This window comes from Pipistrellus kuhlii, unplaced genomic scaffold (genome assembly GCF_014108245.1).
Source record: "Pipistrellus kuhlii isolate mPipKuh1 unplaced genomic scaffold, mPipKuh1.p scaffold_m20_p_4, whole genome shotgun sequence".
NCBI lineage: Eukaryota > Metazoa > Chordata > Mammalia > Chiroptera > Vespertilionidae > Pipistrellus > Pipistrellus kuhlii.
In genome coordinates, this window is record NW_023425540.1 from 38,148,801 (window position 1) to 38,175,431 (window position 26,631).

Below are 26,631 nucleotides of genomic sequence, written 5' to 3' on the forward strand. Positions count from 1 at the left end.
TGAGAACAAAAGCCTACACTTATAAAACAGTATGTGGCCAATTCTTTGGTTATAATTAATATTTTTGAGAGCTTACCAAATGGCCAGGCACTATTATAAGCATTATGCTATATTAATTAATCCTTTCAACCTTTATGAGGTAATTACTATTATCCCTCTTTTGAAGATGAGAATCCTGAGGCATAGAAAAGGTATTTAATTTGCTTAAGGTGACACATGGTAGAGCCAACATATGAACACTGTCAGAGCCCATACCTTTATCCTATTCTGAATCCTTGGATGGGAAAATAATTATTTTGTCATATAAACCTGGTTAACTTTTGTAACCAAGCTCTCACCTGGCCCTTGTCTGGAATTTTGTGGACAGACGTGGGATAATACGGCCACACAACTATGATTACTATGCATGTTAAGCACTGCTAAGAGTACTTAAGTATTTTCGTAAAATGTATGTATGTACACTGGTACCACTTACTCTTTTACCTGTATTTTGAAAACAATTTTATAACACTTCACTGAAATGATACTGTAGTTTGAGAGAACCCAAAAACTTATTTTTAGTCATGTCCATTTTGGTTATTGAGCTTTCCTTCTATAAGGGAAGATAACTTTGATCTGCATTTTGATAGAATGACTCCACCACTGTAACGAAATAAGATAATAACAACAATAATAAAGTGTTAGCCTGTTAAAAGCACAGGTCTTGGAGACTAGGAATTATCAATTCCAAAGTATCTCATATTCATACACAGGCTACACTTAATTATCTTAATGTCCTAGTCTACTAGTCCTATCATCTATGCCACTTCTGGGTCTGTTTCTGTTGATGGATTTTTCTGCTCATATGGGTTGTATTTTACTTCTCTGAATGTTAGATAAGCATATTAAGGGGAGACTTTAAGATATATAAAAGGCCCAAATCAATGTTCTAGAGATGAAAAATAAACTGGATGAAATTAACAACAAATTAGACAATGCAGAAGAACAGAAAACTAGTTAACTTGAGTATATATAAACTACTCAAAATAAAGCAGAGAAAGAAACTTAAAAAATAAAGAGTAGGAGTATCAATGTGATCATTATTGAACAACTTCAAGTAACCTATTACACATGTAACTGAAGTCCTCAAAGATGGGAGGGATGAAAAAAATTCCCACATAAATAAAAAACAAAGAAATAATTCTCAAGAAGCTCAACAAACCCAAAGCTATAGCAATGGACATCATAATTCAATTGCTTTAAATTAATAAAGAAGAGAAAATCCAAAACACCCCAGTCAAAAGGCAGAGATGATCAGATAGGCCTATACAGCAACACCCAACTATATGATGCTTGTAAGAAAGTCATCTATATAAAGAGGCAATATGTAAGTTGTTCAGGACGCCATAACGTCATGACAGCTCAGGAGGAGGCTGCGTAGGAGGTAGGTGGGTGGGGACCTCGGGCACGGTGAGACAAGCCACGGATGGCGCGGGCCCGCAGAGAACGGGCCTGCCAGTCACAGCACGCCAGCAGTCCCGCTTCGGGGTATGAGCTGCAGAGGAAACACCTTAGCTCAATGACTAAGCTCCCTGTACGCCACGAGCAGTGTTCTTGGTAACTTGGGTAATAAGAATCTAAGAAGGTGATCTAGGGGTTTTTTCCGACCTCATTCCTGGAGGCAAAAACGAAGGTCTTCTGCTGGAGGGGGTAAGAAATGTCATATCCTGCCCTGGCCGGTTTGCCTCAGTGGATACTCGGCCTGCCGACCCGCAGGGTCCAGGTTCAGTTCTGGTGAAGGGCATGTACCTAGTAGGTTGCAGGGTCCTCCCTGGCGGGGGCCCAGGTAAGGGCTCATGCAGGAGGCAACCAATCAAAGTGTCCCTCACACATTGATGTTTCTCTCTGTCTTTTCCTCTCTCTTCTACACTCTCTAAAAATCAGTGGGAAAATATCCTCAGGTGAGGATAAAAAAAGGAAGGAAGGAAGGAAGGAAGGAAGGAAAGAAGGAAGGAAGGAAGGAGGGAGGGAGGGAGGGAGGGAGGGAGGGAGGGAGGGAGGGAGGGAGGAAGGAAGGAAGGAAGGAAGGAGGGTAGGTCTTATCCTATGAAAGAGATATCTTGAAAATGCCTAAAGAAAGTTGTAATTTTTTTGTGGTGAAGGGATTGGAATCCCTGTTGACGAAAACACCTTGGCGGCTGTGCCGACCAGCAGTGGCAGCAACAGCAGGGTGATGGGGTGGCACCTTCCCCTGATCAGCCCGGTAGCATCACACAGTATTTATTAAGTAATGGATGCCTTCCAAATCTGTGGAAACTTCTACCGCACATTACTATTCCCAGGCTACAATACGTAACACACCAACAGCTGTTCTTGCTGTTAACGGTACCCTACTTCCAAAAGTCTATTCTTTTCTCCTACCAGTCTCCAGGGGCTGAGAAACCCGATGACCAATATTGTTAGATCTGTGCCAAAAGAAGAAGAACCCTTTCTAAGTGAGGGTCTGGCTAGCATTCCTTGCGTAAAGTGCATCTATTTGGCTGCTCCCTGAGAGTATGGAATATTTCTTAGGCTACCATGCTTCTTTGTCAGATCAGCTAGAAGTCTCTTGCCATGAATGGATTCTAGAAAAATAGGGAAATGGAAAGTAGATTTGTGGTTTGGGATTTTAAAAGTAAAGCAAGAATGAGTAAGAATTCAGCCATTTGAACTGCTAATCCCCCCACCTTCTCTCATCCACAAAATTTATACTTACATGTTTCTCCTCTCTACCCCATCCTCACTCATCAGTGGGACACGAAACATGAGGAGTTAAAGGACCGACTCTTGGTATTTCTGTTCCTTTCTCCCTACAGAGTTGGGAATATGCTTTTCCTAGTGAAAATGTGATACAGGTTTTTTATACTTTGTAAGTTACCATTAACACATTTTAACACTTCAACAGCTTCTATGCAAGGTACTAGCCTTCAGGGACTTAAAGAGATAATTACAAATTGTGAACAGTGTTGCCAAGGAAAATAAAGTGCTAGAGAAAGAGAGTGCACAATGGGAATGGAGGAAGAGGAACCTAATTGAGATTGGATGGTTAGCTGAAGAGTGGGAATCACAGAGATAATAGTACTTCAGGCTCAGACAGCAACCAGCATGTGTGCAGCAAAATGCATTTTCCAGAGGTGGTGGCAGCAATACCTCCTATCCCTCTTCTAGAACCTTGCCACTCTCCTGTGGAATGGACCTTAAACTTAAAAGGACCTTCATGATTGCCTGGACCAAAACAGCGAGGCAAAAGTGATGCTGTGTGATTTTTGAGACTAGGTTGTTACAGGCCATTCATCTTCAGCTTGGTTCACCTGCTCACTCACTCTTAGAATCCAACCACCATGCGGTGAGGAAAGCCAAACAGCCTACAGAGAAGCACCAAGACCACAGCCCCGGCTGACCTCTCTGTCAAGAGCCAACACTATCTTGCCAACCACGTGAATGACCCATTTAAAAGTAGATCCCAGCCAATGCCATGCAGAGTAGAAATGAGCCGCCCCATCGAGCCCTGCCCAAGTTGCAAAAACTCGTGAGCTAAATGATTACTGTTGCTTTAAACAACTGAAGTTTGGGTGGTTTGTTATGTAGCAAGAGATAATCAGAACAACGGGCAAAGACCTTGAGGCTAGCAAGATCTTGGCAGTTCCAGAAACTGAAAAGTACAGCTGGAGCACAGAGATAAATAACAAGTCACCATCAACACCAGCACCAACAGCCAACATTTGGTATTTTGAGAATTGTTCTAAGGGATTTGTAAGTATTATTTGATCATAACAGTCCTGTTGGTAGATACCCTTAGGACACTGATTTTAAATATAGGGAGACTGAGGCACAGAACAGTGAAATGACACTCAGGCAGTCTAGTGCAAGAGCCCATGCTACAAATAATTCCGTACTTCCTCGCAAAGAACAGAGGGGTACATAATTTCAAAGTCTTAAAGAAGAAGTCTAGGCTTCAGGTCTCTGCTTCCTTCTCCTTCATCAGCACCATCTCCCCGTGGCCATTAGGCTTCCACTCTGGCTGGTCAAACTTCTCAAGGTAAGGTTAAAGGACCACTATTTACCCAAATGAATATGTATTGTTTGCCTCATTTGATGTTTCTCCTACATTTGATCCTGGAAACTCAAGTTTTGAAACTCTCTTTCTTGGTTTCTTGGCTGTTCTCTGTTGTTTTAGCCTGACAGGTCTCTCAGCTACTTCTCTGCCCCTTAAGTGACTATTCCCCACAGAGAGATCTGCTCTGTTCTTTTCTATAAATACCCCAAATGAGCTCATCCACATTCATAGTTTCAGCCAATACTTATATATTCTAATGATTCCCAAAACTCTAGCCTCAGCCCAGTTCTCCTACCTTGAATGACACTCTCACATGAATGGCCATGCTTCAACTTTTACTTAATTTGTCATCTCACTCCACTGCCAACTTGCTTCTCTTCTCCTGATTCCTATCTCAACTAATGGCTGACCAAGCCAATGCCCTTACCCCTCTACAGCTATAGAGTCATTGTCAACTCCCATAGATAATAATTAGGGCTCTTTCAAATTCAGCCCCTCTTTTATTCTATCTTAATTCAAGCCATTATTCTTGACTAAATTGCTGCAATTGACCAATTACACAATTAAATTTGAGGGTCTCTAAGACCCCCACCAATTTTACACATATACATACCCTCCTCCAAGTTCAAAACTTCCTCCATTTTGCAGCCTCAGTATTAATTAAAACACAAGTAATGGTCCTACAGGGGGGTACAGGAAGAAGATAGGTTTTTCCTCTTTCACATCTATTTTTACATATGTTTTATTATATATACACTAGATGCCTGGTGCATGAAATTTGTGCATGGGAGGGGGGGTCCCTCAGCCTGGCCTGCACCTTCTTGCAATCTGATACCACTGTCTCCTAACCACTTGTCTGTCTGCCTGCCTGATCACCCCAAACCACCTCTGCCTGCTGACATGATCACCCCTAACCATCTCTGCCTGCCGGCCTGATTGCCCCCTAACTGCCCTCCCCTGCCAGCCTCATGGCCACTAACTGCCCTCTCCTGCCAGCCTGATCATCCCCTAACTGTTCTCCCCTGCTGACCTGATTGCCCCCTAACTGCTCCCCCCTGCCAGTCTAATCGCCCCTAACTGCCCTCCCCTGCCAGCCTGATCGCCCCTAACTGCCTCTGCCTAGGCCCCGTGGCTTTGTCTGGAAGGTAGTCTGGAAGATGTCTGGTCTAACTAGCATATTATCCTTTTATTAGTATAGATATGGTAGGACACGTAACTTATAAATATACATATATTAAGGAGTTTGATCAAAATCTTTCATTGATGTGGGTACCACATGAAAATTATGGGGAGCCCACTAACCTAGAAGTTAAGTACAATCCTTTAATAGAAACACAGTCATCATATCTGGTCCAGGACTGACTTTCTAGTCAAATCTATTTGTATACTCTCAACAAGGTATCTCCAACTACTTTTAACTTTCTAACTAGCAAACATCACCTGTGAAGCTTTACCTGTGACACCCCTCTGCCTGAAATGCCCTAACACCCCTCCACACATTTTCCCTCTCTCCACTGCCCTTGGCACCCCATCAACTCCTATTTGTTCTTTAAGGCTTAGAACAAACACTGGAAGCTTTCTCTGATTTTCCAGATGGAGGTGGGCATTTCCTTCTCTGTGCTTCCAAACACAATGTGCATCTCTATTACAGCACTTAAATCACAGTAATGTAATTTCTTGTTTACATGGCTGTCTACTCATCTTTGTATTGGCAGTGCCTAGCATGACTCATGACACAAATTAAGTGCTTAATGTTTGTTGCAAGTGCTCAAGAGGCACAGTGTTAGGGGATAAACTACAGCAACACCTTAGTTACCAACACAGTTGAGAGAGTTTTGTTTTGCTTAGGTTTGGAATAATGATCAGTTTTAACTTTTTAATTTTTAGATGTGCTTACATCATGCATTAAGTTTTCAGGTGTTGGTAAGAGGGAGAGATTTTTTAGAAAGCCAACACTTTATCATTCTCTAAATTCTAATCAGTTAACTGTCAACAGTGCCAACACATTCTGAAAGATGCCCTATATAAATTCAAATGCTAAGCCTCAGTGATTTTGGTCAAACATGGAAAATTAATTACACACATTTATCTTCCTTTTCTGAAATCCCACTAAAATGAAAGTGAAGAGGAAAAGAAGATATAAGCAGATAACACCAAAAATACTAATGCACTAGTGTCACTTATAATTTTAATGTAGTTTTGAAAGAAGGAATAGTATCTAGGAAAAAAGAGGGGGACAGTATTTCCCTTGGCAAAAGCAAGGAAAATGTCAAGTACCTGCAAAAAGGGAATTATAAGTGAACAACTTGCTGGAGAGAATTTAGAGGCAAAAGGAAGGCAGGAAAGGGTATGAGGTTTGGGGCTAAAATTGGAAAGTTGATTGAAAGTTTAAATAACAGCAGTGAGAATCCTCTTCCCCCACCTCACCCTTCATAGTGAAACAACCACCTTTCCCATCAGCAGAAGACAAGAGTGAGGCCTAAAACAGGAGCACTGAGAGAAAGGGTGCAAAGCAAACCAGGCCCCTCAAAAGCCCTCCCTTCATTGTTTTCAGATTACAGCAGGTAATACACCTCCTAGCTATACAATGAAATGTACTTACCTTGCTCTCAGAATGCCAAGAGGTGGGCACATATTGAAAGAGTTCTCTAGAGAAATTGAACAGTCTCAGAAAAAAGAAAGAAAACCCTACTTACTGTCACCTGGGGACCACCCAAGAAAAAGTCAGTTCACAGCCTAAATAAAGCCTACTAGTGATAAGCCTCAATGAGTCACTAAAAGCTCCTAATCAGCTTTTTAATATCTCACTCTTGAACATAGCTGAGGATCACCAGACATTCCAGGAATGTTTCCAACATGAAAGAAGAAATTAAACAAATAAAAAAGGAACACAAAAGAAAGACAATGTAGGGAATAGAAAACCAAACCTCAAAAACACTATAAATATCCTCCAATAAATGAGATATTGGGAGAGAGTACTGGGAAAGTGAAAATTTAAAACCCAATAGAAGTATTAGAAAATGAAGTCAAGGAAATTTCCTTAGAAGGCAGAATAAAAAGGGGGAAAAAATGGTAGATGAGACAAAAAGGTTCACCATCCAACTAACAGTTGATAAAGTGGAGAAAATATATACTGTTCTTTAAAAATAGAAGAAAAGCTCCCGAACTTTGGGGAGTTGACAAATTGAAAGGACCCAGCAATGAACAAAAGAACATGTGATTTTTTTAAAAAGCAAAATATAAAAACAAATAAAAAATATATATAAAAACAAATAAACCTGACACTGTATCATCATAACATTTTTGAATAGCACAGGGGAAAAAAAAAAAAAAAAGAAGAAAATTCTAAAACCTTCCAAAGTGGGGAAAAGTCACACATGAAGGAACTGGAATCAGAAACAAGCAGCCTTCCACAGGAACACTGGAAACCAGAATACAATAGATCAGTATCTTCAAAATAGAGAAAGTTATTTCCTATTAGAGATCTAGATTCAATTAAGGAAGGGTGGAGGGAGGGAACACACTTTCACATATACTATGCTTCAAAAAAGTTATCCCCTACCTAGTCATTTCAGGACACTACAGGAAAATAAGCTTCAGACAAACCAAAAAAGAAAACACAATGTCCAGGAGAGACAATACCACCCCTCCACACACACACACACACACACACACACACACACACACACACACACACAAAAACACACACAAACAAACAAACAAAAAAAAACCTTAAGGGAAGGTCTAAGTATGTGGACTAGACTGAATGCCTACAGAGCAATCAATCCATATTGGAGCAGGAGTGTAGAAGGCTATAGATTTTTAAAAGTTAAAAATAAAACGAAATGGAAATATTGGTATCTGCACATTTGCAATATATCCATAGTTATTTGATATGATGTAGAAGCTAGAATTATAAAATGGCCCCATATTACTGCCACTTGTTGGACACTTTCTACACAGAACTCTCCCCTAGAGTGTCGAATGTTGGTGTAATGGTTGAAAAAGATGGAATAACACAGGTGATTAGGACACAAACATATTGACCTTCAGTTAATCAAAAGGGAGGTTACCCCGAGTGGCCCTGACCTGAGTATCTCACTCTTTTAAAAGATGGAGCTCTGTGAAGGGCTTCTTCTCCTGGTCTCAAAGACATCCTCTGTGTTTAAAGCTGCAAGGAACTAAATTCAGCCAACAATCACATGAGCTCTGAAGACACCAATCTACTAGAAGAGACTAGTCCTAGTTCCTACCTTAACTGCAGACTTGTGAAACCCTAAGCAAAAGATCCAGTTAAGGTACCCAGACTCCTAACTCACAGAAATGGGTGTTGTTTTAAGCCACTAAATTGTACTCATTTGCCACCCAACAACAGAGAACCAATACTATTATATATACAGCATGTGAACAAACTAATCAGGATAAATAACTTAGAAGGAAACCATACTTCCTCCAAAAGCATAAAACTTCAGGAGTCAAAGCAATATCATACCGTTTTTTAAAAAATAATACATTTAGAAATTCCAGAAGGCAGAAGTCACTCTGAATAAGAAATGAGTATAACTGGTAAGTACTGCTGAAAGTAATCAGGTTTAAAAGAGATAAGAGATCAGTTTCAAGTTGTCCTGGATCTTTTACCTCATACTAAATAGATACAAGGCTCAAATCAGGGTTTTTCTCCGTGGCTCAAAATTCTAATTTTTGCACATTGCAAACAGGGAGGAAGGCTTCAGGAACACTGAAGTTTTTCAACAAAGTTTCTCACTTGTGTAAGCTGCATTTATCCAATGCAATGACTCTTGGTCCCTGGACCGGCAGCATCAGCATTACCTGGAACTTGGTTAGAACAACAAATTCTTGAGGCCCCTTCCACTGAATGAAAAACAGGGTGAAGCCCAGTAAACTGTGATTTTAACAAGCCCTCTAGGTGGTTCTGATTCAGGTTCAAAATTGTTCAGGTTCATAATCTAGTGTTAAGTTCTGCCATTATAATGCTGTGCTCTGATCTCCCTTCCTTAACCAAGAGTTTAAGGATTTCCAAACTTACTGTAACTGGTCTAGTTTAGAATATTACAGTCACTAGCACATAGTAGGAGCTCAAAAAAAAATTTGCTAAATAATTAACAGATTAGGCTTCGGATGTATTTCTTTCACCGGGTTTTTAGAACACATTGGATAGAAATGCCTTTAGGCAGGTCATATTCGCTTCACTTTCCTACAGTCTGCACCAATCCCTATTGCCTTCTACGTATACGTTCACACATTTTTCTGCTCAGCCAATGACAGTGTCAGAATTTAGGACCTCAGGGGTATAGGATTCAGAAAAAAAAAAAAATTTTTTTAAATCTGTATACAGTATGGTCCAAACATCTCTCACGAATTCTAGGGAATCAAGTAACTTACAGCTATCTCATGATGATACAGAAATTGTATAGTATGCTACAACTGGTCCTTCTACTTGTGGGTCTCTTGATCCAATGTTAAGCCCTAGAAGAGTGTTACAAGCTAAAATCTCAAGCTTTCTTTTTCGGGTTTTCAAAGATGTAGGCCCTGCCTACTTAAGTATTCCATTGGCCTGTGTGCCTAATAATTATAAGGGCAGTTAACAGAGCTTTGACTAATAGAAATTACAATTTAATATCAACTTTGGAAACTCTATACCAAACACATGTAATAACTTCAAATCATTTATGAGAAAGACTTCAATGTACTCAAAATGTAATGCATTGAGCAAAGATTTAATTATACTAAAATCAGAATGCAGTTTTAGAACCATCTAAAAAAAAAAACAAGGTATATGTAATTAATTCACCACTAAGATACTAAGATTGCATTAGACTAGAATTTTTTTTTTAACTGTGAGGAGTTAAAAAGCCTTCTCTATATGAATCTTTATATTATGTGAGCATCCATTTCGGGCCCAGCGGACTAATGGTAAGAGCCCTGAGGAGCCAGCACATGCTCTGCCATGTCACAGTTGCAGAGCCTCCCATAAATCAGTTTCCTGTCTCCTTTCCATAAAAAGCGGAGATTAGTACTAACACTCTGATAACTGACAGCAGAACCACTCCTTACACTTAAATAAGAAACCAATTTTACTATCATTAGAGTAACTATTTCTTTAGCCAATTTTAAAAGAAAAATGAAATTAAAATGAGATAAGCAAGCTAAAACCGATACAAACTCATAAGTATCTACCCTGTTTCCCCGAAAATAAGACAGTGTCTTATATTAATTTTTGCTCCCAAAGATGCGCTAAGTCTTATTTTCAGGGGATGTCTTATTTTTCCATGAAGAAGAACACGGTACACATTTATTGTTAAATGAAAATAAAGGAAATTTATTACCTGTATACGGTATGGTAGTACGGTAGTTGTCAACACAAACCAGACAAACTGTGAATCCTACAGTATCAAGAATTTACTCATTTATTCAATGACAATCATGTCATCATCTTCTGGAACATCATCATAACAATCCAAGTCCTGAATTTCCTGGTGAATTTCTTGTGACTCCATTTCTTTCAGAATCAGTGGACCAAATCTCTCATGTTTAGCCTATCGGGGCCTTATTTTTGGGGGGATGCCTTATATTTCACTCAGAAAGAAACCTGTAGGTAGGTCTTATTTTTGGAGGATGTCTTATTTTCGGGAAACACGGTATATACAGGAGCAGTGACTGACCCTGATAACTTTGCACTGTAGATATTAGCATTTTCAAAATACCCTTCACCCTTAAAATCCAAGAAAAGTTCTAATACTTAATATAATCATCATAGAAAAACAAAAAATTACAGACTCAAAAAATAAAATTTCACTCTCTTACCTTTCAGAAATAAATATGGTAGCCCTTTAAGAAATTTCCTTCAAATCTTTTTATGCATAAATGGAATGCATTTTACATAATTGAGGTAGTAAAGAATATACAATTTTGCTTTCTGGTTTCTAACTGACCATTGCACCTTCTCTGAAAACATTCTTCAGGCTAGCTTTCTACCAAATGAATAGCCTATAGGAGTGTTCGGCAAACTCATTAGTCAACAGAGCCAAATATCAACAGTATAACAACTGAAATTTCTTTTGAGAGCCAAATTTTTTAAACTTAAACTTCTTCTAATGCCACTTTTTCAAAATAGACTCGCCCAGGCCGTGGTATTTTGTGGAAGAGCCACACTCAAGGGGCCAAAGAACCGCAGTTTGCCGACCACGGGCCTATAGCTTAGCTACCCATAATCATATAATAATTACTCAGAATATACTAATATACCACCAAACTATTGTAGGTAGAACAATAAATATCAATTTAGCATTAATAAAATACTACATGAAACAATAAAAACAGATGACTATAATTCTATATATTATCAGTGGAATAAGGGGAAAAGGCAGTCTGCAAGATCTAGAACTTTTTTTTTTTTTAACCCAGCCAACCCTCGGGACAGATGAGTTTAAGGGTGACTTGGGAGTCTTCTCATTCAGCCAAATGTATAAAGATCCCTGGCAATGCTGAGTAAATAAGAGTAGGTAGAATCCTCATTCAGTAAGCATCTTGGGAGTTGGCAGATTAATTGAGCAAAGCACTTGAATTTTAATGTTAAAAATTGTGACAGAAATTCAAAACAACAGAGTAGGACAGAAAATGACAATTTTGCAAAAGAATAAGCAAAAAGGAAGCACAGGAAGGCAAAGGAATAGGCTAAGCATACTAAAATGTTATAGTAGGTTCGAAATAATCGTCCTATATAAGTTTAGAAATGTACACACTTACCTTCCATATAGAAAGAATGACTGACAGAAATTTTCTAGTGAGTACTTTGAGCTCTTTGATAGTCAAATCCACTTAAGGTAATTTCTTAGAGACTGTTATTAAAAGCCTAATGGGGGAAACTGAATGTAACTAGGACAGAAAGTTCTAACTCACACACACACACAAAAAGCCTTATTAAGAGTAGCCCTCTTAAACGTACTTAAATGTAACAGAAGGGAGACAATAACTACTAAGTTTAAGATTGAGGTGTACATAAATGTAAAGGTGGAAGGACCCAACAATTTACCTAGAAAAAATCATCAGAAAAATAACTGGTACAACCAACCATATATCCAGTTGCTAGGAATCGGGATTTTCTATATACTAAAAATGGGGTCTAATTTCCCAGATCCCTTCCACCTATACTGCATGTGTGTGCTATACTATGAACTAAGTGTTTAGGAAATGTACAGTATAGTATCCATATAACCCTGTACCAGACCTTCTCTCTCAGTTCATTTCTACTAAAAACAGGAACAAATGAGGAGCAAGCTCTTCCATGAGGTGAGCTGGGGTGGAGGTGTGGGGGTGAGAGGAGGAATTAAGGATACTGTTCTACAGCTCTGTAGACTCTTAGGCATGTGAAACCATGGATCCAGATGTACCAATAGACATGACAACAAACATGACTTAAAATGACCTCATAAAGCAATAAAAGCTGCTTTGATATCTGTGGTTCCTCAGCACAGTGTTTTGTTTGTTTGAGTTTAATTTCTATCTAACTCTTGTTTGGTGATTTTTCAAAATGCTGCTACTTCTTATAACTGCTCTGCCTTCAGGAACTGGTTGTCAACTCCTATCAAAGATAACACGGAAATGTTTCATGTTTTATGAAAGAATGTTAAAAGAAAAAGCTATTTTTTTAAAGCTAATATTAGGTGTTAAGTTGATTTTTTTTAAAAAGAGAACATGCAGCCCTGACTGGTTTGACTCAGTGGATACAGCGTCATCTTCTGGACTGAAGGGTCCCACGTTCTATTGCGGTCAAGGGCATGTACCATTGTTGCAGGCACATCCCCAGTAGGAGGTGTGCAGGAGGCAGCTGAAGGATGTTTATCTCTCATCGATGTTTCTAACTCCTCTTTATCCTCTCCCTTCCTCTCTGAAAAAAAGTCAATAAAATATATTTTTTTTTAAAAGAGAGAGAGAACGTGCAAAGGTAAATTATACTATAAAGAGAAAATACTGATTAGATTGCTAAAGTTTTTTTATTTTATAAGTAATTTTATTTTCTGATACAAGAAAGAAAACACTAACTTTTTTGCCTTCCTCCAGCAGTCTACCTTAAAAGAGAAAGGTCTTTTTTGATTTCTAGAACTAAATCTCTCTCTTGCTTATCCCATGAACACAAATCAACCTTATAAACTACAGGGTCACTTTACTGGGTAAGCCACAGATTATAAGTCATTACAAAACAAACAAGAAATTGCTCATTTCATTCAAATAAACATATCCTAATTAGCTGAGAAATAAAGCTATTTAAAATGTCTTATGTCAGTCATTTAAAATTATATCAGGAAACATTAAATAGTTATAATTCATTTTCCCTACTCTTCTGTCCAGTGACTTGGAATAATTCTAGATAACAAAAATAAATACTTCAGCTAAACACCAGAGGTCTGGGGGAAAATTTCATGTGGCAGTAGGAAGGTTGGACCTTTTGAGATTTAAACCTTTTTTTTTTTTTCATCTGAGACATTCACTTAAAACTAAACTGAGTTTACAAATTATGTATAAAGATAGTTTCTTTTGTCAATCCCTTATCTGCCATGAAAAACAACATTTCAGGTAATTAGCCTAAATCAACTTCAATGATTCTCTGATCCCCTAAAATAAGTCACACTAATCAGATTTATATTATGACTTCATTTCAAATTAAACTAATAAATTATAGTGCTGAACCAAAATTTAGATTCCCTAAACACTCTCTTTATATATTTATATTTTGAAAGGATATTTTTGAATATACACTTTTTGCTCATAAGTCTGCAAGTTTGTTGTGAAAGTTTAATTTCTATTTGAGAAGCAGGAAATCAAAATAAAGAAAAAAATTACAAGTGAAAGGAAAAAAATAGGATCAAAGGAGGTTTTTAAAAGAGATTAATGTCTACACAATATGACTAATCAAAATGACCTAATATACCTTGCTTTCAAGAATTACACAATCATATCCTAATGTGCTTCTCATAATCACTATTTCATTCTTATAAAAAACTCCGGACAGAGCCAAAAACATCATGTACTGTATCCATTGTCTCCCAAATGATCCCAGCTCTAATAGTATTTGCTCCTCCCAAAAGTTAATTTACACAGATTCTTGATGTAATCAACATTGATTAGTTTATACAGTCTTATAATAGCTTTACACAAATACTCAAGTACCATAATCTTGATTCTCCTCCTCTCATTCAATTTGTGTCCTGGTAAATATGAAAAACTAACCAAAAACTTTTTTATTTTCATTTTAAAAACTCTAGAATCAAATCTAGTTTTAAAAAAAGACATTATAAAATACCTTATTCATAAATTTAAATAATACTATTCCTGCAACTTTGCATAGTAACACAAATTGCTATCTCACAGAGATCATGATACCTGTCCGTTGAGAGTGGATGGCCTACCCATCCCATCACCACTAGATTTGGGGGAAAAAATTTCTCCTCCTCCTTCAATTTTTTTTTGGAGGGGATGGTGGGAAGGAGGGCTCAGATGAATTCTGCTAATCCCAACATTGAAGCAAACAGAAGCTGGGAAGTAAGGAGAAAATTACAGGAGCAAAGCCAGGAAGACAGAAGTTTGAGGATGGGAGTGGGCTTAAATTTTTTCCACTACCTGTAAGTGGGTAAATGCATTGTAGCCAGCAAAAAAGTCCTGAGAGTCCTTTGCTATTATCCCTGCTTATCTCACCAGGACAAGAAGAAAGAGGGTGAACTCACAAGGACAAAAGGAAATAAAAGCAAGAAGAAGCAGTTTAAAAGTCCTCACTATATAAAACAATAGGTCACAGACACAAATAGATTGCAGATTGGGGGGAAAGAACATTTGCAAAGAGCAAAGGTCACCTTGTCCACATGTTACCTCAAAAAACAAAAAACAAACAAAAAAACACACCTAAAAACAAAACAAAAAAGAGTTATTTCAAAATTTCATTGAGTGGGGTGGACTCAATTATTCATTAACATATTAAAAAAATAAACCAATTCTCATGAAAGTTCTCATCACACAAAAATGTTAATTAGACCTACTATGGTAATTACTTCACAATATATACATGTGTCAAATCATTACTATTGTGTACCTTAAGGTAATACTATGCTATATCAATCATATTTCAATAAAATGAGGGGCTTATTCTCAAAATATGCAAACTCTTCTACTCTTCTTATGGTTAGTATCTTCCTGATATATGCTGATAGATATAAAATTATAATTCTACTAGAGGCTCAGTGCATGACATTTGTGCACTGGGAGGCGGGGGGGGGGCGGGGGGGGGGGGGGTCCTCAGCCCCGCCTGCACCTTCTCACAGTCCGGGATGTGGGGAGCAGGCCTAAGCCAGCAGGGGTCTACCCCCTGGTGGTAAGTGCACTTCATAGTGACTGGTTGCTCTGCCGTTCAGTCAATTTGCATATTCAGGTTTTATTATATAGGGTGTTAGTCACAGGACAAGTAACAGTTCAGCTTATGAGGCAAATCTTACTAGCATCTCCAAGTACCCTTTAATTACTTGCTTGGCAAAATTTTTTAAATATCCTCACTCTTACTTTCCATGTGGTTGGTATGGTGAGCTAGAAAGTCCCTTTTAAAGGACTTATAAGTCTTTAAAGTCCCAAATTCACTGTCTCATAGTCCATCTGAGTAAGCAGCTCTGCGAGGAACATACCACGCCATGTCCTACATTTTTACCTCTGAACAATAAATGCCCACATCCTTAAAAAGTACTGTGCAGACAACCACACACAACTCATCACCACCCTTCCTTCCCTCCACCGTGGAATTTTCCAGGGCCTGCCCAGCTATCTGCTTCCCCTTCCTAGCCAGGTTCATTGCTCTGGCTTGATCTTTCCACAGGACACGACATTTAAAACCAAATTCTAAATGCTTTTTTAAACTTTTCTCACCCTGTTTCCCTGACCCTTCATGGAACTACTCTAAAACTCTTTAGTGGAGTTCCAACAGCCAAGAGCAATGATTTTCAAATTACCCATTGCTACCATCAATTATTTTTCTGTCATTTCCCCCCCTCAAAAATAGAATAAAAAATACCAGAATGCATCACACAAAGTGTATTATTTCACTGCATTTTACCATTTCTATATGTGTGCACTAGATTTTGAGATAAAACTGTGTACCTTACTATAATGGACCACCGCCCCAAAAAGCTTGAAAAATACCTACTTCTGTTTGGCCTAGAAGGCCCTCTAACCTGGCCCCCGCATAAGGCTCTAGGTCTAGCTCTTGCTACACCCTACAAAAGCCAAGTTCATCTTGCCAAACTTTTGTAGCACCGTGTCTTCGTTCAGTCCATCACACTATTCCCTCTGCCTTGAATGCCCTCTCATTTGTCTATGAGGCCCCCTGCACTCATTTTTCATTCATTAATACATGTTACCTCCTCCACCAACACTTCATCTCTCCCATGGCAGCTAATGACACACACACACGTTGTACCTTTATGAGGAATTATAACCTACATGATAGCCCCTTGGACATTTCACTGATCTTTTTAGACTTGACTGTCTTCCCAACTTCTAAACTATAAACTCCCTGAGGGAAGGAATACCTTTTAAGATAGTCTCTGTATCCAGCAGCACTGAGCTGCTGTACATGCCATATGATAGGGCTTCAAAATTGGCAAAATGAACAAATAAAACATTAGGGACTCGCATCTAACTTCTCTAATGTTAGGAACGATTGCCTTTGCAACAACGCCTGTTCATATCGCAGTGCTGGATCAAGATTTCCTCATTTCTGCTACAATAGCTCCCAAAGAGCAGCACCCAGTAGCCTCGGGCGCAACGAGGAGGAGGTGTCAGCTTCCTCGCTCAGCAAAGGAACTCAGTTCAGGTTGCAGTGCAGCAGCACCCACTTCCATGCTTCAGGAGGTTATCTAGGGAAAGGCGGACAAGAGGGTTTGCAGACGTTCTCACGGGCAGGCGAGATAAATCAGAAAAAGCATTATCGGACCACGGGGAGAATCTCATTTTATAAATAACTCTTAGTGGAGAGTAGGAAGAGGGAGGATTCTCTATTCCCATATTGATGGCACTAAATCGCCAATATGATCTAAGCAAAACAAAAGGTAGCATGAAGTAACTCACTGAAGTTACTTGGTGCCTGTTACCTACTGTAATAGTTCTGAAATAGCTACTGACTCACTGCTCTCATGATGAGAGACTACTTGGGAGACCGGGGTCGTACCTCACAGGGGCTCCTCACGCAGGCTTTGAAGCTTTTTGTAGGCTTTATCTTACATACATGAATGCTGTAATTCTCAGGGGTCTGGTACACCTATTTCAAAGCCACTGCTTCAATGGCCTTCAGTGTAATTAAAAACAGGGCAGGCAGCAGCATCCAAGACACTTTGACAGACTCTGCCAACTGTCAGTTTCAGCTGTTCTTTTCTGTTTCCACCATAGTTCACAAACTACTACTACATGAGCCACGTTTGTTTCTGCCTAAACTAGTCATTTTCTTTAAAAATAATTCCTTTTGCTTGAAGTTTGCCCCAGACTTGCAATTTTATCCATAATTAAGGCAAAGATGAATTATTATTATAACCTAACAGTCAAAAATATATTCATAAAATGTGAAACTTTACCCACTGTATTAAGTTCTAGATACCTGTCAGAGGAAGGTAATTCAGGATTGCCTGGGTAAAACTTACAGAGCCATGTTAAGTTCTGTTTCCTTGTGCTTTAAGTAAGTGCTGAAGGCTGCTTATTCTACACCTATTAGGTACAGAAAGTATAGAAACGTCTACAAATGCCTTCTCTGTATGTTCTTCTACTTTCAATTATCCATCTTCTCCTGACAACTCTGCTTAAGTGTATTAGTCAGAAAGAGTAATAAACCCAAATATAGACGTTCAGAAAAATAACGACATAAATATTCCTTTTCCTCTCCAGTCTACCTTTAAGACTATTAAGGACAAATAAGTAAGTTCATAAACAAATTTAATTACACCGAAGTATCTAAAGTGTGTGCTATGTGTGGGGGCTTATGTTCACATATTAAACACTAGTCCCCTTAGCATTAAGTTCATACCAAGCTTCCCTTGGTAAAATGTAGAGCCCTGATGCAGGTTAAACCATTTTCTCCCATGATGCTCCTGCTCCACCATCTATTCCAGAGAGAATGCAGCCTTCACCATGGAAAAAAGCTACTTGATTATTTTTTTCCCCTCTAACATGTTTTACACAGAAGAGTGTATAATTTAAAGAGAAGCCATATTTCCAAGGTTTCAAGTAGTATTTTTCAGTATTTTCTCTTACTAAAATTGGTACAATTCATCAAAAAAAATTTTCAACTGTCATTATTTACATACTTAAAAATTGCTTAGAGAAAACAATCTCTCCATCTGAAAGATTTACTTTAAGAAACCAACTAGTAATCATCAAAACAGAAAGGAGAAAAAATTCATTTTTATAGACTAAAAAAATTTTTTAAACTCATCGAAGTTCTTCATTTTATAGATAAGAGAACAGTTCATACAGGTTAAGTAATTTGCCTCAGATCACAAAGCACTCGAAATAGAATGAGGTATTTTAATTGCTCTAAATCATGCAAGTTAAATATGTTCTCATCCACTGTCATTTAAATGTTAAAATTATCCCTCTTTCTCATTAATTCCTGACGAAGGACTCCTACAATATATGTTCTACATTTTCAAATTTGTTCAATTTAATACACTTCAAATTATAACTCCAACAAAAAAGGTAGTATCTAAGAACTTTCCTCCAAAAGTTTCAAGAAAGTTAAGGTGTGGACATCCCTAAAATGTCGCAATGAATTTCAAAGTATAACCTTTAGATTGCTGTCCCCCAAGTACATTTTGATGTTTGTTCAACCACCACAGAAAAAAAACAAAAAGAGGGAGAAAATTCTAGAAGTTTCTCTTTGACAAACAGCATCAACAATCTGTGAATGAAATGCTTAGATCATTATTCCATTAACATATAATGGGTTTCTGGTTTAAATTAGGAAGTCACTAGCATTTCATCAATTTACTGCATGAAGAGTTAATGAAAGGTTGGGAAATGCACTCTTGGTTGACTTTGGATCTGAAAGAAGGTGATCTGACATTGTCAACAACTGAAGACCTGAGCTTAAAAGCAAACAGCAGAAGAAATGAACAAGTCCCTTCAATAAAAAGCTCTTTTCTATTCAAGCTCTGATCTCTTACCAAGTGCATTGGCACCGTGGAGACCACAGCAATAAGGCTTTCGGATTTTCATGCCAATGCCCCAACAAATCAATTCTGTACATTTTTAACTTTGGATACTCAAGGGCGAAGCAGAGGGCACAGTGTGGGTAACAATTCACACTGGATCATTTTCAAGGACTGTAGTTCTAACCACTCGTTACAATTGTTTCTTTGTGCAACTGATTATTCTCAAAGTACTGAGAGAATGCAGTACCGTACTTCTCTGAAAGATAAGGGCAACAAAACCCAAGACATGATTTTGATTACAAACTGATGTGGCAGTTTGACCAGTCAAGTGCCGTGTATGGTTGTCTTCTTAAATATTTCTTAATCGTGACCTCAGGTGTCACTGTACAAACAAATAAATCTTGTTGAAAGGTTCACATACCTACATTTTTAAAGCATGGCCGGTTTAGCAAGGTGGTAAATTTGTTTGAAAACATGAAACACAGTCGCCACCACAGCTCAATCACACACACACACACACACACACACACACACACACACACACACAGGTTCAAAGCTGTGTTAAACACACACACACACACACACACACACACACACACACACACACAATCCTTACCCCATTTTGCCCAATGAAAACTTGCTCCGAAGTTTCTGCTCTTAGGCTACGGAATAACTTCCAGAGGAATGTCTCCGTCTGCTATTTCGCAGTTGCGTTTCCAGCCCCCGAAGGTCCTTTTCTGGAGGTATTTCAGTAATGCTGACAATTCAGTGAGTTCGCTTGTATAAAATGAATTCTCTCTCAGAAATACCAAAACGTTCGCACCGAGGTGGCATTTGCTTATTAGCGTTAAAATGCTGCGCGGAGGAGACAGCGGTTAACTCTTAATTCCACAAAAAAAAAAAAAAAATGAGTCTACGTGTTGGAAAAAACGCGGAATCCAGCTTCACAGAGTCCTACGAAAAATGACTTGGGTGGTCATTCCGTTCAGGTCTTCTTCCTCCACTCTCGGGAGAGGCAGGTAACCTGGTCTTTTCGGCGCTACTAAGGCTGCGGGTTCAAATTTCTCCACCACCACACCGGGTCCCTGGGGGTGGAGCGTGCAACCCAATGCGACGTGCACTTTTATAGAGAGAGCCCTACGAGAAAATAAAAATCCTAAAAGCAGTAATGCCGCGGCTTCCCTGCACTCACATTAGAAAAAAAAAAGGGGGGGGGGGGCCTACATAGAAAAAAATCTCCTCCGAGTGCAAACCCGGCAGCTCGCGACGTGCACAACACTCCACATTGGAAATCTGTCTTTTAAATTGTGTTGTTTTTTTTTTTTCCCTCCTTCCTCCTAAGACTCGGAGCCGAGGAGAGGTGGGGAGGAGGCAGAGAAGGCTGGGCAGGATCGATGCATCCTCCCGAGAATACACGGAGCCATTTCCAGGCTGGCAGCAGGCTGGGGGCGCAGCGCGTGCAGGAGAGCAGGGGGATGGGGGCCCCGATCCCACCTCCCTCAGCCCCTTCCCGCCCCCCGCCGCCGAGCACAATGGAGCCCGGCTCCCGCCCGGCCCTTCATCCGCGGCCGCCCCTCTCCCTTCCTCCTCCGCCGCGCACAGCGGGTCCGCGGCTCCCGGCGGCGGAGAATGAATGAATCAGAGAGAGCCTTAGCCCCACGCCGCCCGGGCACCCGGCTCCCGGCTCCCGGCTCCGGGGCGGGCCGAGCGCGGGTGGCGGGAGCAGAAGGGTCCCCGGGAGCCCGCCCGAGGGCAGGCGGGCGGCTAATCCCGCGTCGGGGGCGGGGAGCGGGGCTCGGGGCCACCGGAGAGCCGCGGCTCCAGCGCCCCCTCCCCGGCTCCCAGCCTCTCACGCTCCGGGCCGCCGCCGCTTCCTCGCACTCCCCGCACCGCCGGCCTCCAGCGCCCGCGCCGCAGGCAGCGCCGACCCGGGCGGCCCTGCGCCGCCGCCGCCTTCACCGGCCGCTCGCCGAGCGGAGGGCGCCCCTGCCCAGGTCAGCGCCCCGCGCGGCGGCAGAGCGGGCTGCGGCGGCGGGGGCAGCGGGCAGCGGGGCGGGGAGCACTAGGGCCGGCGCGGGCCCTCCCCCTGCTCGCGGGGGGCGGGCGGGAGGCAGGCGGCTGCCGCGGCGGAGGGCGCCGGGGTTGGGGCGCTGACACGTCCCGAGGGCCCGGCGGGGAGGAGGCTGCAGCCGCGAGGGCGGCGGGGAGGCTGGCGGCACCGAGCCGGCCCGCGTGTGGGGAGCTGGTCGGGTCAGCGAGTCCGTCAGTCCGTCCGTCCTTCCTCTCCCCCGCCCTCCCCTAGTGGCCGGCGGCGGCTGGCTGGCCGTGCGCCCCGCTCCGGCTCCGGCTCCGGCTCCGGCTCCTGGCCCCGCTGCCGGCTGCCACGGCCCCCTCCTCGGCACGCCACGCCGGGTGCTCGCGCCCTGTCTCCATCCTCCCCGCAGGAGGACCTTTAAATAGCAACGTCAGCGCGCTCCGCGCCGCACGCACGTCACCCGCCGCTTACGTCACCGGGGTGCGGGGGATGATGTCACGCGGCCGGAAGTACTGCTAAATTAGGGAAGGCGCAGGGGAGGCGGCTTCCACCAGCTCCTCTCTCTGTGCCCACCTGTTCTCGCTTCTCCTTAAAGGCCAAAGCGCAGGAGACAGCCCGCGAGGAGCCGGGAGGAGGAGGAGGAGGAGGCAGAGATTGCCTTGGGCGCACAGGTGCCAAAAGCCAGTGACTCATTCCTGGCTGCGGCGCCGAGGTGTCAGGCGGGTGCTAGCTTGTCTCCCACTCGCGCCTCTTATCGCAGCCGGATCCCCGGGCTTCTCGAGTCCCAACTAGCACGGATATGTGGGAGGAAAGCCTGATCATTAGTGATAGATGATTTCTAACAAGACTTAGTTAAAAATCACCTTCATTTTCAAGAGGCAGTGCTATTCTGGACATAGGAGACTTAAACACCCCCCCCCCCCCCCAGTGGTTATCTGAATCACAAATGAATAAAGAGCGGAGCCATAAACAAATGTTATAATGCAATAAAGGATAGTAATTAACAGGGAAGAAGGCCATCAAATAATCTGAGAGTTTTTATTTGCAGAACAGCAAAGTTTTGGCACAGGATAACGACTCAATCTTAGGTAATTACCGTCATCGACAGCAAATGCCAGTATATCCTCTCAATTCTGCTTTATCAAGAATATGAGTTCCAGTCTATGGAATTAAAAATAAGAAAGACTATCAAATCTCCCTTTTAAAAAAATTAACACAAGCACATTTGGATTATGTTTGTCTTTCTTGGTTTGGGCCATGTGATAACATAACCTCTTAAATATGTCGTTTTTCATTTCCTGTATGGCAAAGGGAATAGTCATTTTTAGGTTTGCTAGCTGTGTATGTGCATAATAAATCATATTATGAATGCTTTTAAAATGGCAAATTACTGAAAGTTATAAAATATCCTTATTATTTTGATAGTTTATTAGATAGACTTAAATAATGAACTTTGATTTGATTTAATGTGATAGTCATAACCCAGAAATAGAATTACTAGATAATGCCAAAGGCCATTGCTATTTCAGTTAGTGTATAAATTCAGTGACCACATTTTCCAAACCAAAGTCTAGGCATATCATTTGACAATAGACAAAATACTTGAAATCTGAAGTGACCTGGAAAATCCAGGACATAGGATTGCCAGCCTATAAAGTGATTGTTAGGAGAGCTATAAATGGATATCAATGCAGTCTAAATAAAAGAAGCTAAAACTCTGCAGAATTTATACTATGTGTAGCTTTTTAAAAAATGTTTTTAATGTTAAATTGCTAGCATAATTTCTAATTAAGGAATATTGGTTTTACAGCTTTCTGTATTTAAATTTTCTTAGTCAATTTAGGAGCCCATCACTGAAGGACACCAGCCAAAATAGGACCAATTTGTAACTAAATCAGGCTTTCTGGTTATCCTTACATTATAAAATCAAGCAATTTAATATTTCAATTGCTTTCCATTTGAAATATTAAAAGTATTTTTAGGGTTATAATAGGTTAATAAAAAAACAACACCCTGACTGACAACTATCATATTAATAGAAACTTGTACTAATTTATCTTTCAAATAAATGGAGTTTCTCACATATGTATAAAATATTAAAACTGCCTGGCCAGCGTTGCTCAATGGTTGAGTGTTGACCTATTGAACCAGGATTCCGGGGCACATGCCCGGATTGTGGGTTCAATCCTTAGTGGGGGGCATGCAGGAGGCAGCTGATCAATAATTCTCTCTCACCATTGATGTTTCTATCTCTCCCTTCCTCTCTGAAATCATTAAAAATATATTTATAGCCCTAGCAGATTTGGCTCAGTGGACAAAATGTCAGCCTGTGGACTGGAGGGTCCTGGTTTCTAATCCAATCGGGGCATATGCCTGGGTTGTGGGCTGATCCCCAGCAGGGGGTGTGCAGGAGGCAGCCAATCAATGATTCTCATCATTGATGTTTCTGTCTCTCCCTCTCCCTTTCTCTCAGAAATCAATAAAAATATTTTAAATATATATATGTTTATTTATAAAGCAATAAGACTGTCAGTCTTCAAATATTGTTATCTGTGGGCTATTGCAAATTGAAATACAAATTAAGTTAGTTACTAAAATTTCTCTACAAATTATTATTTCCTATTTGAACTAAATGACTTTTCTCTTTCCTGCTCTTTCTGTCCCAGCTCACTTTATCATTATTAGACACTTCATTCTACTCTTTTATCATGACTTCTTTGGGTTATAATCTTAGTCCCCCTCATCTTTACCCAAATGTCAAAACAGCCAATCAACTGCCTCCCAGCCTTTAGAATGCTGACCCTTCCTTAGTGTTTGTACTTTTCAAAGCTACAAGGTCGCTTCTCAACTGCTCTTTTGTCAGCTGAAAACAGAGAAACATTTTTCCTATATAAATCTAATGGTACATTGTGATAAAATTACTCAAAGTTTATGTGATTATTTAACTTCAGCTTCTGCTTTTAATTTATAAAATTCTGCCAGTACTTGTTCTCTCCCCCTCTCCCCTCAGCTTGTGTAGTATATCTGGGAGTCTATATGCTCATGTGCCCAAAGGAATAAGCAAGATGTTTGATATTTCATGGAATATCTGCTCAGATATAAAATAATCAAGTAAATGCCCTTTTCTCCCCATCCCTCTTGAAACAATTATAATGCAATTTTAAGAGAAGTCAGAGAACCATTCTATGGTTTTCCAACACAAAGTTATTATCTTTTCTCCTGATGTAACCCAAGTGCTAGCCATGAATTTCTAACCTGATTACTTTGCATGTGTTTTAAAATAATGAGCTTCACATATGTATATAATTTATTTTATTTTATTTTATTTTTTACTGGAAGAGGCAGAAAGTACTTTGGTAGACTTTCAGATTTTTAACAGTTCCTGTTTCCCAGTACACTCCAAAAATTTATGGAGAGGCTTCTGAATACCCTGATTTTAGAATCTGTGGGTGGAGGAGGCATCTGTTTTAGTTACAGAGTTTACTTCCATGCCCTTAATAGGAGATGGTAATAGTCATGGGTGTTCATAGACTGGTCATGAGATACATCTTTCTCAATGAAAAGACATCTAGGAGACAGAAAAACTTTGCAGGAAAGAGAGTTAAAGCTAGATTTCATTTTAATTGCTTGTCTTAGATAATAGCAACTCCCTTTCAAATTCCCTCTTTTTAAGGACCAAAATACAACTATTTTCAAATAAAGTCTTAGGTAGAAATAAAAGTTATCTCGGCATACAATAGAAATCTCAGGATTCCTAGTTTATGCCACCTTGTTATGAAGGAACTAAGTGTAACCAGCAAAACCTAAAAGTAATAAGAAAAGAATGAAAGAGTTGTAGGGAAACAGAATTTATCCAGTTGATTCTCCAGAGTCAGCCCACCTCCTCTACAATATAGCAGATATTTGGTGCCAGTAAGACGTGTTTGGCCTGTTCAAAACCATCTTTTACTATTATCAATAATGTTTCGAACAGAAATAGATTAGTTAATAATCTCCAGGGTGGGAGTATAAGTGTTTGGCATTTCCAAGGCAATGACTTGAGGACAATTTTTACACTTTGATGTGTCTGCACTATTTTACCAGTGGGATGAGTTATGATGGAGGGAGGGAAGTCAAAGAATCATTCTAAAGAAAGATGATATTAGAGGATGGGAAATAATCTTATAGAACTGTCTCCTGCTCTGATTTTGGCTGTCAGTTCATTATTTGTTTTCTAAAAATGGTTAAACAGATACAGATATAATCCCAGATTTATGAAAGAGCATATCAGAAAGTTTAAATTGGTGCTGTGAGAAAATCGTTATACTATATATGTAAAATGTTAAATGTTCAGAAAAGATGGAGATATTCTGCCTTTGAGAAAAGTATCTGGTTTGACTGCAGGTTGTGTGTTTGGTTGGTTGGTTGTTCTAAACAACAATTACAGAGAACAGGCTGAGGAAATATGCAGATCTGCAGAGAGCTACAGTAATGAATGTGGAGTAAAAAGCTGTTTTTACACCTGTGTAGTTACTTACAATAGAATGCTGTAGAAGCTGATTGCCATAGTAACCAATAATCTTTTTCCTGAATGGGGGAACAAGACAACCATGAGAAAACTGTTTTAAATGAGGTATGCTATTTTGTGATTCTTTTGGTGCCAGTTAGGTCACTACCCTAGGTATTAAGGACAGCCATACTTATGAAAGGAAGTTGCCTTCCTTATCAAAGAGAAAACGTTGGTGCAAAAATTTGGGGCTATTTCAAAGAGAGAGAGGGGTTTAATATGGCAACATAATTGGTAGAGATTCTTCACATGGTTAAACTGGGCAGACACACCGAAATCGGTTTGGCTCAATGGATAGAGCGTCGGCTTAGGGACTGAAAGGTCCTGGGTTCAATTCCAGTCAAGGGCATGTACCTTGGTTGCGGGCATATCCCCAGTAGGGGGTGTGCAAGAGGCAGCTGGTCGATGTTTCTCTCTCATTGATGTTTCTAACTCTCTCTCCCTCTCCCTTCCTCTCTGTAAAAAATTAATAAAATATATATTTTTTTAAAAAGATTAAGATGACTTTTTATTAAAAAAAAAAAAAGAGAGAGAGAGAGAGAGAGAGAGAGTTCTTTCTCTTTTACATGTAGTATTCCATTGTATAAATGTACCACAGCTTTTTTATCCACTCATTTGCTGATAAGCATTTGGGCTGTTTCCAAATCTTAGCTATTGTAAAGCATGCTATTATGGACATAGGGGTGCATATATCCTTTCTGATTGGTGTTTCTGATTTCTTGGGATATACTCCCAGAAGTGAGTGGGATCACTGGGTCAAATGGGAGTTTCATTTTTA

General features: G+C 40.2%; 1 protein-coding gene across 1 annotated transcript in view; it reads right to left on the reverse strand.

Annotated features, from left to right (window-relative positions):
- HOMER1 (homer scaffold protein 1) overlaps window positions 1-21,224 on the reverse strand; it is an 86,000-nt gene extending 64,776 nt beyond the window's left edge. The window contains exon 1 of the mRNA XM_036410987.2: window positions 19,889-21,224. Coding sequence (XP_036266880.1) covers window positions 19,889-19,893 — 5 coding nt within the window. The 5' untranslated portion in view covers window positions 19,894-21,224. The remainder of the gene's footprint in view (window positions 1-19,888) is intronic.
- Window positions 21,225-26,631: the final 5,407 nt, after the last annotated feature.